General features: G+C 54.8%; 1 protein-coding gene across 1 annotated transcript; it reads left to right on the forward strand.

The window, feature by feature from the left end:
* Positions 1-152: 152 nt before the first annotated feature.
* On the forward strand, positions 153-12453 carry Klf16 (Kruppel like factor 16). Its single transcript, XM_042697318.1, has 2 exons — positions 153-726; positions 10141-12453. The coding sequence occupies exons 1-2, from the start codon at positions 273-275 to the stop codon at positions 10440-10442; spliced, it is 756 nt and encodes a 251-aa protein (XP_042553252.1). The 5' UTR covers positions 153-272; the 3' UTR covers positions 10443-12453.
* The last annotated feature ends 5842 nt before the right edge of the window (positions 12454-18295 follow it).

Consider the following 18295-nt stretch of genomic DNA (forward strand, 5'->3'; position numbering starts at 1 on the left):
GGGCGCGCCCGGCTGGAGGCGTGGCCGCGGCGCCCCGAGGGGGCGTCCTCCGGGTGGGGCGGGCCTTGGCCACCCCCGCGGGCTCCGGTGCGTCAAGGCGCGTCAGGCGGGGCGGGGCGGGCCAAGCGCGGGCGGTGGCGGCGGCGCGCGCCCGGCCGCCTCCTCCTCCTCCTCCTCCTCCAGCACTCGAGCAGCCACTGCCGGCCGGACGGGTGCCGCTCCCACCGCCTCCGTTCCGCCCGCTGCGCCGGAGCCCCGCGCCCTTGCCCGGCATGTCGGCAGCCGTGGCGTGCGTGGATTACTTTGCTGCCGACGTGCTCATGGCCATCTCCTCTGGTGCTGTGGTGCACCGCGGGCGGCCCGGTCCCGAGGGCGCGGGCCCCACTGCTGGCCTGGATGTCCGCTCCGCGCGCCGTGAGGCCGCCCCGCCCGGGACCCCAGGGGCGCCGCCGCCGCCGCCCCCCGCCGTCTCTGGTACGGGGGCTGCTGCGCCCCACCTGCTGGCCGCCAGTATCCTGGCCGACCTGCGCGGTGGGCCCGGTGCCGCCCCGGGGGGCGCCTCGCCCGCCTCGTCTTCCTCGGTCGCCTCGTCCCCGTCCTCGGGCCGCGCCCCCGGCGCCGCGCCTGCTGCCGCCGCCGCCAAGAGCCACCGCTGTCCTTTCCCAGGCTGCGCCAAAGCCTACTATAAGTCTTCGCACCTAAAGTCGCACCTGCGGACGCACACAGGTGAGCCAGGCCATGGTCCTGTACATCGCGGGGTCGACCTCTTGCATCCCCTCCCCCGCTGGGACCCCGAAACTGCGTGGCGCGTGGGAGGCGGGGAGGGGGGCGCGCCCGGGCTGCCGCCGCGCCGGCCGGGAAGGCGGGGCTTCGGTGGGTGGGGCGAGCTGGGGGGGCGTGGCGGCCACGCGGTCCGGCGGCGAGGCGCGGGGGGGGGGGGGGGGGGGGGGGGGCGAGACCTGGGCTCAGGGCCGATCCGGGCGCTGGGCGCGGTGGGCTCCTGTGGGCACTGTGGCGTTCTTGGGGGTTTGCTTCGTGTTTCTATGTTTTTCGTTTTGGTCTGGCTGGTGGGCATGGTGGTCCGAGCATCCGGCTCTGTGGTTCCTCTCGGCCATCCCCATCCCCCAGCCTGTTTCCTTATCTGAAGAGGGAGGGGGAGGGTCTTCACGAACTCCCCCCCCCCCGCCCCCCAGGGCAGGTTGGCGCCGGGCCTGGGTAGGGGGTGCCGGGCACGTTTACTTTCCGTTCGGTGCGTTTCAGCTAGGTGGAGGCCGCGGTTAGGACCGCGGGTTGGGGCCTGAGTCTGGAGTGGAGTAGTATTGAAGAAAAGGGCATTTGCCCCAAGTTTCTCTAGGGTGTTTGCTCGCCCCCACACATCTGGTGAGGGGTCTGCGAAGGTCCACAAGGTCTAAGGAGGAGCGACTCAGCCATTCCAGAGTTTCTCCCAGTCCAGGGTGGCTCCGGGCACCCCGCGCCTAATGCGCGCCGATCAACTTTGCCTTCTCAGCTCCTCTCCTTGCCCCCGCCTCCCGTGTGAGTTTTTCCCTCCTGGCTGGAAGATTGGATGGGCAATGGGAAGGTGAGCCTCCCCGACCAGCCTGGGTCCGTCTTTAGGAGAGTTCACCCATTCTGGCAAGTGCCGGGGAGAGGAGCATGTGTGGCTGTCTGGTCTCAGGCTTTGGAGCTGGTTCTGGGTTGGAAGGGGCATCATGGCTCGGCCATCTTCTAGCAGGTGACTTACCAGTTTAAGGTTTCTATTCTCTTTTCTATAAAGGGAGTAGGATTGCCTCCTTGGGGTCGTGGTGGGGATCGCTCAGACGGACTTGGTCCAGCTCAGCTCTGGGGGCCACCCAAGGCACCCTACAGGGCCTCCACCTCCAGTTGGACTCTGGCTGGAGAGGTCCGTTGAGCACGGAAGGGGTCTGTTTGCTACAGTCCACAAATCCTCCTTCTATTGGGCCTTGCAGGCTCTGCCATGTTAGAGACCAGTTTGACAGGGCATATGTTGGGCTGGGGGTGCATTTCCAGGAGGCACCACTCTGCTGAGGTTTTGAGTACAAACTTATCTATCTCCACAGGAGAGATGTTTTGGGGGAACAAAAGGGAAAAAGGTGGCTGGTTGGGGTACAGGAGTGCCTTGGCTTGTTTCCTTTGAGTTTTGCCAGTCTGATCAGCAAGAGAGTGAAGTGACTCCTGACTTTCTCATTTGCTTCTGTCTTCTCTTAACCTGCTGGGTGTAGAGAATGTAGTTTGCTGATGGTCAGAGTATCCACTCCATTTCCAGGGTCCTGGTTTGATGTGTGTGTGTGTACATACGCACAGACACACACATTTTTCTTTTTATTTACATCCTGGGTTGGATGAAGGGGAAGCCAGGCTAACTCCTGCCGTTTTGGAAATATTTGTTGTTTTTTGTTTTTTGGGGTCCGGTCGTGGGGCCTGAACTCTGGGCCTGGGTGCTGTCCCTCAGCTCTTCAGCTCAAGGCTAGCGCTCTACCACTTGAGCCACAGCACCACTTCCGGCTTTTTTCTTTTTGCTTATGTGGTGCTGAGGAATCGAGCCCTGGGCCTCAGGCATGCAAGGCAAGCGCTCTACCACTGAGCCAGCCCCCAGCCCCCCCCCCGCCCCCCCCCCCCCCCCCCCCCCCCCCCCGTTTTGGAAATATTAAAGAAGCTTCCCTGTCCTCTCAGATGATGGCCACAGTGCTCCAAAGCTAGTGGGGGAAGGGAAGAATCTGGCTGAATCTTGGGATTGTCAGCAGCATTGCCACTGTGTAGTGATGGGAAACTGGCTGGTGGAGGATGAAGTGGTGTTTAGGGCTGGGTGAAGATGATTAAAAGCAACACCAAGTGTCTTCTGCACGGTGGGCAGGGTGTTATTTCTACATAGATGCTATGTCCCAGTTCTCACCCCATAAGAGCCTTGGCACTCTATCCAGAAAGCTTCCTTAAAATTATAACCACTTGGGGACTAGGAGAGCAATACTGGACCCTGGCACCTTTAATTTAATTTCTTTTTTTTTTTTTTTTTTTGTCAGTCCTAGTACATGAACTCATGGCCTAGGTTGTGTCCCTGAGCTTCTAAGAGAAGGCTACGACTACCACTTGAGCCCACAGCACCAGTTCCGGCCTTTTCTGTGCTACTGAGGCATGGAACCCAGGGCTTTATGCATGCTAGGGAAACACTCTACCACTAAACCACATCCCTAGCTACTTCAATTTTATTTCTCGTAGGCATTGGGGACACTTGAATGCTGGATGGCTTTTAATCAGGGTCTCTCTTTCCCAGGGAGACCATTCCATTTTGGAATCCAGGAAAGCCACGTTTGTTCTGGGGGTTCTAAGGCCAGCTGGGTTCACCAGCTGGTGACTGAAGGCCTTGGAAGAGCTGTTTGCAGAACCATCCCCTAGGACCTTTGGAAGAGACCCCCACCCCACCCAGCCATCCACTCTGAGAACTTTTTTTTTGTGTTAGAGAAGCAGCAGTCAGGCTCAGCTCCCTAGGGCAGAGGAGTATACCTTGTCACAAGCAGGAGGCTGAGGTGAAGAGGGGGGCTGGAAGACGTATAAGGTTCCCCCTTCTGGGATAGAGCATGTAGACAGTTGGGTAGAGCCTAGCCTATGGCCCCTAGCCCTGCTGAGTACCCCTGAGTGGGAAGGGAAGGACTTTAGAGGCTGTGGGAGATGTTGACGCCGTTGCCGTGGATACTGGAAGAGAGCCAGCAATGGGACAGGGGCGGGAACAGTAGGAGAGGCTGGCTGTCTACTGCTCTCTCAACCTCCTCCGTCCCTAGCAGGCTCCCTGGCCCTCAAAGTGCCCAATGCATTCAGGCATGTACCCTTGGCTGTCTTGAACTCCACTCACTCCCCGTGCAGCTCAGACCCAGAAAGGGTCTGTTGATGGAAGGGTCTCTCCTCTTGACATTGACCCTTTGGGGTTGAGTTCTCTGGTGGGGCACCGCAGGGTGCTGAGCAACTAACTCTCTGGTCTCCATTCCTCAGGAACACCCTGAGGTGGTAACAGCCACAAACATCGTCCAGTGTCTCATGGCAGTTTGCAAGATCACCCCTAGCTACATTATTCTCTGAAAATCTTGTTTACTTAATCTGAGAAACAACACTTGCTGTGTGCCAGGGTTGAGTAGTGTCCTGTGGGGGACAGAACGAGTCCTTGTCCTGTCCCCAGGACTCTTGGAATGGGGGAAGGGAGGGTGACTGGTGACAGCATTGTTCAGGCTGAGGCCCCTCGGGCTGACTTGAAGCCAGCCAGGGCATGGTATTCCCCTGTGGAGGTACCAGCAGGTATTGAAGGGAGAGGCAAAGCAGCCAGGCTGAAGGCCTGTGTTTAATCCCAAGGGTGGGGGCTTTGCAGGGAGGTAAATCCGTTTATGGAGAAGGGATTAGGATGAGAGGGCAGAGTATAGTTTAGGAGGGAGGGAGGGAAGTGGGCCATTTTACCAACTGTGGTGATGTGAGGTGAGTGTTTAGGGCATGGGGTGCAGAAAAATTTGTCCTGGCCCCAGTTTTGATATGAACTAGCCTGAGGGACAGGGCAGGGTGGTGGTTATAACTGCTGAAAAGGAGTCAGGGTGAGGCAGCTCCTATCATCATCCAGGAAGAGGTTCTGTCTCCCTAGGGTCAGACTGGAATTGCTGGAGTGGGTAGTACTAGGCCTGATGTAGTGGTTTTTCACCTCTAGTGGGTGCCCAGGGACTCCCCCCCCCCCCCCCCAGCCTTTTCCAAGGCATAACAGTTTGAACTACAAACTCCGGCTGGTAGGAGGGGAGAACTCTCCAATATTGCCCTGGTGATAAATATCCCCCACCCAGGCTGCCTGATAAAAGTGATCCAGATGGGCCAGGAGTTGGTGAATGATACTAGCTAAGGAGTTGGTCTCCTGGGGAAGGCAGCCTGGGCTGGGTGGGTCACTGGGCTGTTTGTAGAACCTGCATAATCCTTGGGAAGTTTGAAAGTGTACCTCTTAGCCCTCAAGTGCTGATAGGAAGATGGAGAGTGACCAGGCAGCCTGACCCTTACTGAAATGGAGAAGTAACCCCTCCCATTTCAGAGTGAGCAGGGGTCCAGATGATGATGAGTGTGTTAGCTCTGGCTAGGCCAGGCCTGGAAATTGTCTATATGGATACACATTAAGCACCTCTCTAGCTGGGAGCTCAGCTCCTGCTCTGTTCATAGCTGGCCTTAGGGGCCAGACATCACATCCAGAGATGCAAACAGGGCACAAGAGGTCAGGGTCACCAGTGGATTTAGAGGAAACAGGTGGTCTAAAGATGATGCTGAGCAGAGAGAAGGAGTAACCAGAAATCTAGTTTTAACTTTGACCCCAAACTAGAGTGGAGCTCTAGATGCAATGTATAGATTGGATACCTAGGTCCAGGTTGTTGGCCTCTTGCACTAGTCCAGGTGCAGGCTGGAGCCTGGAGTTGCCAGAAGGTTTCTGAAGGTGATAGTATTAGCAGTTAAGTGGCATGTGGAGGTAAGGATTTGAGTCTACTCAAGAATGTGCCTGCCTACAATTTTTTGGTGGGAACAGTGAAATGATTGTAAAGAGGAAGTCTGGTGTTTATAGGTCAGGGTGCACTGGGTGTGGAGATGGCCAGAGACCAGTTGGAGTTCCAGACCAAGTGATACCCATAGGCTGGTCTTTGTAAGGTCATTCCCTTGACCATACTTACCAGTTTTCTTGTTTACTGAACCACTTCCAGGATCCCCCTGTCACTCCCCTGGATGGGTGAGGGTTCTTTTACCCACTTCTCTCAGCTGCAACCCAACCTTGGGGAAGTTTGGTCTTGTTTCTTTTCTCTTCTTTACTGTTTGTAATTGGACCTGGAGCTTGAACTTGGCCTAGGTGCCATTCCTGAGCTTTTGTGCTCAAGGCTAGTACTCTACTGCTTGAGCCACAGCTCCACTTCCAGCTTTTTTTTTTGTCAGTCATGGGGCTTGAAGTCTGGGCCTGGGTGCTGTCCCTCAGCAGTTCAGCTCAAAGCTATTGCTCTACCACTTGAGCTACAGCAACACTTCTGGGTTTTTCTGTCTATATGGTACTGAGGAATTGAACCTTCCCAGCCTAACTTCCAGCTTTTTTTTTTTTTTTTTTTTTTTGACGGTCGTGGGGCTTGAACTCTAGGCCTGGGTGCTGTCTCTCCGCTCTTCAGCTCAAGGCTAGCACTCTACCACTTAAGCCACAGCACCACTTCTGGCATTTTTCTGCTTATGTGGTCCTGAGAATTGAACCCAGGGCCTCATGCATGCGAGGCAAGCACTCTACCACCGAGCCAACTTCTCAGCCCGAACTTCCAGCTTTTTGATGGTCAATTGGAGATGAGCTTCATAGACTTTGCCCCAGCTGGCTTCCAGTGAGCCACCTGTACCAAGCCTGGGGGAGGTTTCTTTTTTTCTTTATTATGTGTGTGTGCCAGGTCCTGGGGCTTGAATTCAGGGCCTGGGCATTGTTCCTGAGCTCTTTTTTTTTTTTTTTTGCCAGTTCTGGGCTTGAACTCTGAGCCTGGGCACTGCCCCTGAGCTCTTCAGCTCAAGGCGAGCACTCTACCACTTGAGCCACAGTGCCACTTCTGGCTTTTTCTGCTTATGTGGTGCTGAGGAATTGAACCCAGGGCCTCATGCATGCAAGGCAAGCGCTCTACCACTGAGCCACCTTCCCAGCCCTTCTTCTTCTTTTTCTTTCTTTTTTTTTCTTTTTTGTCAGTCGTGGAGCTTGAACTGTAGGCCTGGACACTGTCCCTAAGCTCTTCAGCTCAAGGCTAGAGCTCTACCACTTGAGCCACAGTGCCATTTCTGGTTTTCTGGTGGTTAATTGGAGATGAGAGTCCCAAAGACTTTCCTGCCTGGGATGGCTTTGAACTGCGATCCTCAGATCTCAGCCTCCTCAGTAGCTAGGATTACAGGCGTGAGCCACCGGCACCCAGCTCCCTGAGCTTTTTTTGTTCAAGGCTAGCACTCCACTCTAGTTCCACTTCTAGTTTCTAGGGTAGTTAATTGGGGATAATGGTCTCTCAGACTTTCCTGCCTGGGTTGGCTTCGAACTGCCATCCTCAGATCTCAGCCTCCTGAGTAGCTAGGATTTCAGGCATGAACCATCACTGTCTGGCTGTAGGTGGGGAAGGTTTCTTAGCCATGCTTCCAGTGCCCTCCTCATTCCAATCCCAGACTCAGGTGATTAGGTCCCAGGTGCTTGCCCCCTGAGGTACCACCTGCAGGCTCCTCTCTGGGGGAGGGGCTGGAGCCAGTTTGCAGAAGATAAGGAGCTCCATGTTTCTGAGCCTATATAGCACCTAGGTGACCTGGATTGGCCCCAGCCCTGGCCCCACCTGAGTCAGAGGATCAAGTCCACCAGGGCCCCACCTACATTGCCTGCCTGCAGTTGTCCTCACCTGGAAGCTGCACCTGAAGAAGCTCTGCACCACCCCCCCCCCCCCCCCCCCCCAGTTAACCCTGCAAGTGGATTGAGAGACTGGTCAAGCCAGGCACGAGCCTGCTGGTGTGGGACGCTGCACTCTGGTGTACCACCACTCACATGTGCATGTGCCCAGGCCCTAGCCACTGAGCAAGGAGTGGGGAGTGAGGGGCTGGCCCCCGCCCCAGCAGGGCCATGTGAGCAGGGCTGGCTGGGACTGCAGATGTCCCCACCACCACTGCTGAGCTACATGCAGCAGCTGTGTTCCCGGCGGCTGATTGTCTTCTGTCCAGGTGGGCTGGTGCTGGCATCACTTGGCTTCCATAGCAGCCTGTGCTTGGCAAAGAGGACCTGGAGGGGTGAGAGGTGGGGACTGGCCCCTGGGTTCCAGAAGTGAGCCAGATGCTGGGAGGAATGACCTACCTATGGGATGTCCCTTTCTCTTCTGACACCCTGTGTACCCTGCAAGATGATGACAGGACTGCATGTCCCCAGGGGCACTGCTCCCCAATCATGGGGTCTGGTTCAAAGCTACTTGTCCCCTCTCATATGAGTCCCCCCCCCCCCCCAGGCTGAGCCTCTGTATCATCTGTGTCAAGGATGAGGGTGGAGGTCCCTTCTGGGGCTTCTTTTACTCGTTCAGCATGGGCCTACTGGGATCGTTTCTCCACCTGCTGATAAAACGTCCTCCTGGATTGTTTAGGGGAGACACAGGGTTTGGAGGAGGCCACACTAGCTTCTCTACCCAGCTACGTGAGGTCCTATCCTCCTAGAAACTGTGGGTCCTTCAAGTGTGAGCGTAGCCTACAGGCATCCCCAGGAGATGCCACCTTGGAAGGGGCTTTCTGAGCTCTACTCCCCGCCTTCCTATACTAGGGTGTCATGTGTAGCTGGGGAGGAAGATGGAGTGGGGGAAGGGAGGTTTTCTTCCGGCTTCTTCCCGGCAGGGTGGTGGCAGGTGTCCTCACCCTGGCCCCACCCCCCTCTCTTCCCCTCCCCTCCCTCAGCTCTTTTCCCTAGGGAGCCCTTGAGGGAGCTGTTTAGAGCTGAGACGACCCCCTCCCCCCCCCCCCCCCCCCCCCCCCGCCACTCTAAACCATAGTCTCTGCCTTCTAGTCTCTACACTTAAGGTTCTATTTTGGTGCACCCCCCCCCCCTTTTTTTTTTTGCCCTCGTTGAGAGCCCCACTTCTCAGCTCACGCCTGCAATCCTAGCTACTCCGGAGGCTGAGATCCGAGGATCATAGTTTGAAGCCAGCTCAGGCAGGAAAGTCCACGAGATTCTTATCTCTAATTAAGTACCCCCAAAACAGGAGTAGTGCTGTGGCTCAAGTGATAAGAGAGCTAGCTAGTCTGGAGCACAAAGAGGCTCAGGGACAGCGCTCGAGTTCAAACGCCCAAACAGGCAACACACACACACACACACACACACACACACACACACACACACACACACACACACACACGCGTGCTCTCGATTTCTTTCTCTTTCTCTCTCTCTCCCTCCCTCTCTCTTCTGTCAAGTTCTGCAGGGTATGTGTACCTCAAACAAAAATTCTCAGGGTCACCACAGCCTGCATGAGGCGACAACCACTCTGTTCCTGCTCTGGCTCCCCTGAGACTAGTCCTTGAGGGCAGCAGTGACCTGTTTCCTGTCCTTTGCTGTCTTCCTGCTCCGTGCAGTCACAAGGGGCATCTTGCACGCACGTGTGCGTGGACCCCTTTGCTCCAGTGTCCAAACCCTGTGCCCACCCCAGCCTTTAAAAACCCTGGACCTTGCGAGAGCAAATGCCTGGGGATTCCAGCCAGGGTCATGGGTACCCGGCCCACGGTTCCAAAGCATGCGGCCCTTTGGGTGTGTGTCGCTCCCAGGGAGGCCAGAACTGGTCTGGGGGCTTGAATGGACGGGAGTCCGGAGAGTGTGATCGACCACTCCTCCAATCGACTCCTGTCTACCGTAGAGACACATACTCGCACCCGCCGGGATGGCGACCAGGGGCGACCAGACGGCTGGTCCGGGAAAGGATGGGCGAGGCCGAGGGCGGCCGGCGCGGTGGGAGGGGTCTGCGGAGGAAGTTCCTGGGTGGCGACCCGCCCCTGCCCTGCGCCATCTGTTCGATGGAGGCCGGGAGAGCCCTGCGATCTGGGTGGCTTAGCCATGCCTCCTTCCGGGTCCTGCTTCTCCTCCTCCCTCCCCCCCCCCCCCCCCCCATTGGTGACCTGCGGCTGCTTCCTGACACCTTTTCCTCTTCTCTACTCCTGGAAAGCATGGAGCCTGGGCTGACACACATGGGTCCTGGAAAAGCTGCAGGTGGCTGCAGGGGAGGGGCTGTGACACTTGTAGGGGGTCCTCAGGGGTCTGTGGAGGGAGTCCCACCCCAGGGTCTCCATGCACCTGTATGGTCATGTGGAAGAGGAGGGAGGTTGGGATTCTGGACACCCGGGGTGCTCTATAATGCCTCACAGGGGTGAGAACAGAGAATGGATAACACTGTGAGGGTAGCAAAGCTTACCCCTGCAGTCCAGGTTCTCCAGGTACAGCAAGAAGTAGAGCTCACAGTGAAGTTCTTGGGACACAGAGGGAACATGTCAATTGGGTGTTCTTGTGGGATCCCTCCAGCCTCGGAAGGGCCCTAGAAAGACTCAGGAAACTGAGCAATTGGGAATTCCCTTGCCCTCCCTGCTGACCACTTTCTGTCTTCTGTCCAGGTGAACGCCCATTTGCCTGTGACTGGCCAGGCTGTGACAAGAAGTTTGCACGCTCTGATGAGCTGGCCCGCCACCACCGGACACACACTGGAGAGAAGCGCTTTCCTTGCCCGCTGTGTACCAAGCGGTTCACCCGAAGTGACCACCTGACCAAACATGCCCGCCGACACCCTGGTTTCCGCCCGGAACTGCTCCGACGCCCAGGGGCTCGCAGCACCTCGCCCAGCGACTCGCTGCCCTGCAGCCTAGCTAGCAGTCCTGTGCCCAGCCCGGTGCCCAGCCCAGCTCCCGCAGGCCTGTAGGGCCCTGGTCTTCCTGCCTTGAGTGTGGCCCCCCTGCTAGGCTTCAGCAGGGACCACCAGCAATGGGAGAACATGTCTGCTCACAGGGCCCATGGTGGGAACCAATGGGGAGCCCTAGTCTCACCTCCACCAACCTCAAGAAAGCAAAGGGGTAGGGGGGGTCCTGAGACTGGACCTAAGTCCCACCCAGCCTGGGAGGTGGTCTGGGGCTGTCTGTAAATAGCCATGATTCTTAACTCTTCCCAAGTCCTCTACAGGGATCCAGGTGGGCACCGGGGACTCTCTCATCCTGTCTTCCCCTCGGAGCGGGAGTGGGGATGGGGCCTGAGGATCTCCCCCACCCACTGTTTGTCCTCAGTCCCTTCCCTCCCGCCACTAACCCCTCTAGGGTGGGACATAGTATGCACAGAGCCATAGATGAACCCTGGTTCCCATGGGCCCCTGCCCACTCCTACCCCACTGAAAGCCATTGGAGATGTTCAGGGAAATGGGGGGTGTAGCCTAGGCACCCCCCACTTGGGTACTCAATCTCAGGTGTCCACAGGCCTGCCCCCTTGGAGGCACCACCCAGCATTCAGGACCCAGGCATGGGATGGGTTGGTTGGGTTTCCAGAGGGCTCTAGGCCCTACCTGGGAGATTTGGACTGGAGGATTAAAAGTCCTTCCAAAGAGCATTTCCACTCATTTTAGGGGCAGGGGAGTGTTTATTTATTTTCCTCCCTCTCTGCTGGTTGGGGGCTTTGCTCCCATCTTTGGGTATGTGTTTGTGTGAGACTGTGAGTGGCTGGCATCATGACCCAGCCTCTCAGTTCCTACCTGGGTAGGGCTCCTGAATTTGGCCTTGGTGGTACTGCGTGATAGACAATCTTGAAGAGGACCCTGGTGGCCATTGTATTGGGCCAGACTGAAAGCCCTGCAGGTGAGCCCTAAGGTCCTGGAGGGCTGGCAGGTACCATCCTGCCCCAGTCCTTCCCAGGCTTTTGTGGCAACAGGAAGGGGTGGACCTGGACCCCAGGACTGGTAAGGAGACTATGCAGCCTCCTGGACAGCTCGTTTTTTTTGGACCGGATAGAATATTTTTTCAGGCATCAGTTTCTCCCTCTGGACCGGTGGGAGGTCCGTCATCCTCAGGGGGTATGAGTGTGGGGGAGGGTCTCCAATCTGAACTAGGGGAGGGTGGGTAATCTGTGGGGTCCTCTCCCATGTCTTCCTGCTGTGGCTTGGGTTTCCTTTTGGACATTGGGCCTGAGGACCTTCACCCTGTCTGAGACAGAACTAGGTCCTGTCAAACAATGCACAGCCGCCGCGCCCCCCCCCCCCCCCCACACCCCCTTTTGGCTACAGGAGATTTTTGGCATTCCTATTTGTCCCAGAACTTTGATTTCCCATTGGGGCTTTGGATGGTGTCACCTTTCTGCCTGGGTCCAGCTCTAGCCAGGCTGGATCCAGGGATGGACACCTGGGGTCCTGGTCAGGGGGAGGCTGGGGATACCCTTCTGGAGCTGGGCTCGGAGGGTCCACCCAGTTCAGCCTCTGCCCTGGGCTTCTCTTCCGGGGTGTCCTTCAGGGTTCCCTGATCTTTCTGCCCACTAACTCTTCTCTGGCAGCGTTAGTGAGATGCCTTAGTCTATGGAGGGTGGGGGGCTGGGGCCCTGATTTCTTTGTCTTTGAATGTGTCTTGCTTGGTCCCAGCCTGGCTGGTGTGCCTGTCCTGAGGGGTGGGGATGGGCGTGGGGTGGGGGGTTGGTGTTGGTAGGATGTGGTCTGAGCATCCAGGGAAGAAGAACCTCCAGGTATCCCTGGCTCCTGTGCAGGGGCTGGGGAGCCGGGTCGGGGGGAAGCTGGAAAGACAGGAACTGAGGATCACAGGGAACTGGTTCCAGCCACTTAGAGGTGGCCTCTGCAGGGTGTCTGGGGGGAGAAAGCTGTCTGTGGGTGGTGTGGCTCCCTCACCCTCCCTTGCCTCTCTCTTGTATTTAATTAATTAAAAAAGACCATTTTATAAACCCTGCCCCTGTGTCTGGTGTGGTTTGTTCCCAAGGAGGGCTCTCCATAGTGCCCTTTGGTTCCACCCACTGGCACAAGGTCCTAAAGTCATCAACAGCAGTTTCCTGGGGAAAAAGGCAGGCAGGCAGGCATGTCTTCACCGGGCCCCTCTGCAACACTAAATGTCACCTCCAGCGCCGAGGCGTGGGGAGGGGGCTGCCCGCAGCCGCGCTGTGCTTGGCGTCGGCACCCACGCCTCGCCTCGTGCGTGCAGCTGCACCCCCGCCCGCCAGACGCCCGTTGCATAGCAACAGAGGCGCGGTGACTCGGTGCGATGGGGGGGGGGGGGCTGCCATCCGCCCCCTTCCGGCTCCGAGAGGGGCTGGGAGGCGGGGCGGGGGGGGGGGGCACGCTCCGGCACTCTGCACGGATGCAACACTGTCCCCTCCAGCCCCCCACCTCGCCCTGCTTGCCAACCTCAAGGCTCACCTACTGAACACTTCCTGTAGGCTACCTTCCAATTGGGAAGGGAGGGTGAGGGCATGCTAAGCATCGGAAGGGGGGGGGGTGAGCTCCGAGCCCCTTCCTGGGAAATCGGTTTTAGGTCTCCAGGGTCCCCAAGTCCCGGAGGGGGCGGGGCGGAGTCGCCTCCGTTCACCTTCCTCCCGCTCAGTCTCAGTCTCTCCGGTGGAGTTTGGCCTGCCCAGTGATGGCAGCTCCTGTTACTGCACAGCCCACGGCAGACACAGCTCCCCAGGACGGTCCCCAGTGCCCACACTTGAGGACTTTGGGGACCACCTCGTTAGCTTGTTCTTACAGCTCCAGCATTATTTGCCTCTACACGCTGCTTCCCGCCAGCAGAGTTTGCTGCCCTTTGGCCCCTCCAGCTTTCTGCAATTCTGGGAATGTACAGTCTACACCCTTAGCCTCTCTGTGTTTGTGGAGGGTGGGGGGAGCTGGAAATACCACCCTTGTGTGGCTCCTGAGGCTCCTGACTCACCTGGGTGCTCTCCACCTGCAGTCCCCAGGCCTCATCTGCCTTAAGTTCTATTCCCACCCACTCCTCCAAGACCGATTCAAGTTCCACCCCTGCCTGCCATGTCCAGACCCACTCCAGCCGCTCTCTCAGTTCAAGACCCCATGTCCTCACCTGTCTCCGCCATCTCCTAACTCAAGTCTACTTAGGACAATTTCCCTGGGCTTGCTTCCCCTATCAGGAAGTGTCCTCGTGTGTTCTCTATCCTGAAAAATGCCATGGAGGCTGGGGTGTGGCTCAGTGGTGAGCTTTTGTCTAGCATGCACAAGCCTTTGGTTTCAACATAGACATGCAAATATAAATGTGCGTGTATAAAACATACAAATTAAGCTCAATGCTGGTGGCTCATGGCTGTAATCCTAGCTACTCAGGAGACTGAGATCTGAGGATCACAGTTCAAAGCCAGCCCGGGCAGGAAAGTCCATGAGACTCTTATCTCCAATTAACACCAGAAAACCAGAAGTGGCTCAAGTGTTGGAGCACTAGCCTTGAGTTGAAGAACTGAGTGACAGCACCCAGGCTCAGAGTTCAGGCCCTACAACTGACCAAAAAACAGCAGTGAAACAAATTGGGTGCCCATGGTTCATGCCTGTAATCCTAGCTACTCAGGAGGCTTAGATCTGAGGACTGAAGTTCAATTCAGCTCAGGCAGGAAAGCCCTTGAGACTCTTTTTTTTTTTTGTCGGTCATGGGGCTTGAACTCTGGGCCTGGGCGCTGTCCCTCAGCTCTTCAGCTCAAGGCGAGCGCTCTACCACTTGAGCTACAGCACCACTTCCGGTTTTCTGGTGGTTTATTGGAGATAGGAGTCTCATGGTCTTTCCTGCCCGGGCTGGCTTTGAGCTGCGATCCTCAGATCTCAGCCTCCTGAGTAGCTAGGATTACAGGCGTGAGCCACCAGCGCCCGGCTGCCCTTGCGACTCTTAATCTCCAGTTAACCAAAAGCTGGAAGTGGAGCTGTGGCTCAAGTGGTAGGGTGCTAACCTTGAGCTCAAGGCTTACTTGCTAGATGTTTGGCTTATGGTGTGCATCTTTTTGCAGAAGTAAATTTTTTTTTTGGTCATGGGGCTTGAACTCTGGCCCTGAATGCTGCCCCTCAGCTCTTCAGCTCAAGGCTAGCACTCATCACTTGAGCCACTGTACCACTTCCAGTTTTCTGAGTGGTTTACTGCAGATAAGAGCCTCATGGACTTTCCTGCCTGGGCTGGCTTTGAACCGCGATCCTCAGATCTTAGCCTCCTGAGTAGCTAGGATTACAGGTGTGAGCCACCGGCGCTCAACCCTGCAGAAGTAAATTTTGTGTTACTGAATTAAAAAAAAAAAAAAAGCCCAGGGATATTGTTCAAGCCCTGAGTTCAACAGCTAGGACCAGCACAAAAATAAAGTATCTATACCTATGTAGATAGGTCTATCTTCTAAATCCTTCATTTTTCCCTGTGTATTTGTGGCACTGGAGATGGAACTGATGGTCTGACATTGCTAGGTAGGTGTTCTGCCAGTGGCCAACAACCCTAGTCTGTTCTCCATTTTCAGGGCCCCCACTTGGGGCTGAGGGCATAGTTCAGGTGGTAGAGGGACTTTCTGGCCAGTTCAAGGCCTTGGGTTCAAATCTCAGTGCCATGAATTCTAACCGCATTTCAACCCTTCAAAACACATCAAAGGGGGGCTGGGAAGGTGGTAGAGTGCTTGCCTTGCATGCATGAGGCCCTGGATTTGATTCCTCAGCACCCCATAAGCAGAAAAACCGGAAGTGATGTTGTGGCTCAAGTGGTAGAGTGCTAGCCTTGAGCTGAAGAGCTCAGGGACAGTGCCCAGGCCCAGAGACCAGGCTCCATGACGAACATAACAAAACAAAACAAAAGAACAACAACAACAAAAAAAATCAAAGGGCCATCACTTGGTGTAGTCTCAGCATTGCTCACCTGGACCAGTGTAATACTAATCACTTGTCCTTCCCAAAGCAGCCACTAGAGGACACACATGAGCACCAAGTCTCCCTCTGCCTACTGTCTGCTAGAGCCCTGATCTTCATTCAGATCAAAAGCTTAAGTCCTAGCCGGGCACCCGTGGCTCACGCCTGTAATCCTAGCTACTTAGGAGGCTGAGATCTGAGGATCTCGGTGCAAAGCCAGCATGGGCAGGAAAGTTTGTGAGACTCTTAGCTCCAATAAACTGCTAGAAAACCGGAAGTGGTGCTGTGGCTCAAGCGATAGAGTGCTTGCCTTGAGCTGAAGAGCACAAGGACAGCGCCCAAGCCCAGAGTTCAAGCCCCATGACCACAAAAAAAAAAAAAAAGCTTAAGTCCTGCAGGCATGGTAGTGCACACCTCTAACCAGAGATAGAAATCAGGAGGATTGCTGTTGGTTGGAGGAGAACCTCAGAAAAAAAACAAAAACAGGCGATGGTGGCTCATGCCTATAATCCTAATTGGAATCTGGGAAGGTGGCTCAGTGATAGAGTACTTGTTTTGCATGTATGAGGCCCTGGGTTCGATTCCTCAGCACCACATAAGCAGAAAAAGCTGGAAGTGGTACTGTGACTCAAGTGGTACAGAGCTTGCCTTGAGCTGAAAAGCTCAGGGACAGAGCCCAGGCCCAGAGTTCAAGATCCTTGATTTAAAGAAGTGGGGGATGTGTGGCTCAAGTGTTAGAGCTCTTGCCTAGCAAGTGCAAAGCTTTGAGTTCAAACCCTAGTAACACACACACACACACACACACACACACACACACACACACAGTAACACATATACACCAACAACAACAAAAAAAGAGGATGAGGAAATCCTGCAATTTCAGTTACTGAGAGACTGAGATTTTGGACATAATAATTCAAAGCCAGATGAGACTCCATCTCCAAAATAACCAGCAACAAGCTGGGCTAGAAGCGTGGCTCAAGTGGTGGAGTGCCAGTGGATCAAGCAAAGAAACAATTTTACAAACTCTGAATTTAAACCTGGTACCTGCAAGATTTTTTTCTGTGTGATGGTCTTAGGGCTTGAACTCGGGGATAGGGCACAATCCCTGAGCTTTTTTGCTCAAGGCTAGCCATGTGCCAATTGAACCACAGGTCCACTTCTAGCTTTTTTCTGTTGGAAGCAAGAGTCTTAAGGACTTAATTGCCTGGGCTGCTTTGAATTGCAATCCTCAGACCGCACCTTAGGAATATAGGTATGAGCCACTGGCAACAAGCAAGAATTCTTTTTTTGAGCTGTACTCTGGATATAAGACATTTATTGCAGTCTTTCCCACTACTGAGTTAGAGGCTCATTGAGTAGAAGATAGTTTTGTCACCATATGGAGGTTTTCCTTTAAATATAGGAACTCTTCACTTAGGTTCCTTGACTTTGATCACAGAATAAGAATTTCTAGACAAGTCACTACTGTAAGAAAGCTTGGTACAGCTTTATTAAGTAAACAAGCAGGCAAGCAGACAGACAAACTAAAAGCAGACAAACACACAGAAGGGCAGGGGTACACTATAATAGAGTGTGGGTGCTCTCATAGGGAGAGACATGCAGCTCCTTGGGCTGTTGGGGCATTTATACAGTAAAGGCAGGGGGTCTGGCTTCAAACTTAAGTAAAGATAAGTGCTTTGTCTGTGCTGTAATCACACCTGGATTTCTGAGTTTCCAGGTAAGAATGCATCCTGTCATAAAAAAGATCCTTATCCTTGAGATAAGGAGGCTCCTTGCTATCTGCATTTTGGGGCAGGATTTTTCTCAGGAAGGTGTACATTCTGTCAGATAAGTGTTAATTCTTGGGGTAAGGAATGCACCTTTCAGGAAGGAATTCATCCTCTTGTCTCTCTTTGAAGCAAGGATGGCACTTCATGTTTCTAAATACTATATTTCTGAGTTGCTTTCACCAGGCCTCAGTTTCCTTAAGTTATTCTGTTTCATTTTCCCCTAAATGACTTTTGTTCCCTTAATCTTAAGGGAAGTATATGAAGAAATATGTCCTGTATTTGCTGTAAGTTGACTGTACCTCATTTTCCTTTATCTATCCTGATTCAGCTTCATTGATTTGGAATTCATTATTTCATTCAATTGTCCCATATCATGGATTCTGTACCTGGCTGGCTCTTTCAGGGTCTGGGTCCTGGTCTGTAGGCTGCTCCAGTCTGATGAGCTTGGCACTTGGCACTGCAAGGTGTGTGTGTGTGTGTGTGTGTGTGTGTGTGTTGGGGCTTGAACTCAGAACCTCAACGCAGTCCCTTTGGCTTTTCAGATCAAGGCTAGTGCTCTACCTCTTGAACCACACCTTCATTTCTGACTTTTTACTGCTTAGTTGAAGATAAGAATCTTAAGACCATTCCTGTCTGGGCTGGCTTTGAACCATCATCCTCAGATCTCAGCCTCTTGAGTAACTAGGATTTCAAGTGTGAACCACCAGCGCCCAGCCCCAGGTTAGTTTTTGAGTGCGAGCTGCGTGTGGGTAGGTCCTGGTAGGTTCAATAGATCTAACACCTACCGCAGGATTCACTTCCTCCCCTAGGGGGCGCTTTAAGATGCTGTATTGGTGAAATGCAAATAACATGCAAATGACCACAACAGGTCTCAGGGTCTTTTTTTTTTTTTTTTAGTCAGGCGCGTGGTAGACAGTCCGGGCACCACAGGAGCCTGCACTCAAGATGCCAGCAAAATACCAACGTCGGTACCTTTAAGAGTCTCGAGGGGCCATAAGCAGGGAATCCCGAGCCTTCTCAGGTTCGAGCTTCTGGGTTTACCGTTCACCGAGACTCGGCGGATCAAGATATTTCTCAACAGGCGCGCCGCGGACAGCCCTTCCCGGAGTCCCTTGCGACGGCGTCCCGGGAGCTTCCGGGGGCCTCGGA

Source organism: Dipodomys spectabilis, unplaced genomic scaffold (assembly GCF_019054845.1).
Source record: "Dipodomys spectabilis isolate Male_0828 unplaced genomic scaffold, ASM1905484v1 ptg000215l, whole genome shotgun sequence".
Taxonomy (NCBI): Eukaryota; Metazoa; Chordata; class Mammalia; order Rodentia; family Heteromyidae; genus Dipodomys; species Dipodomys spectabilis.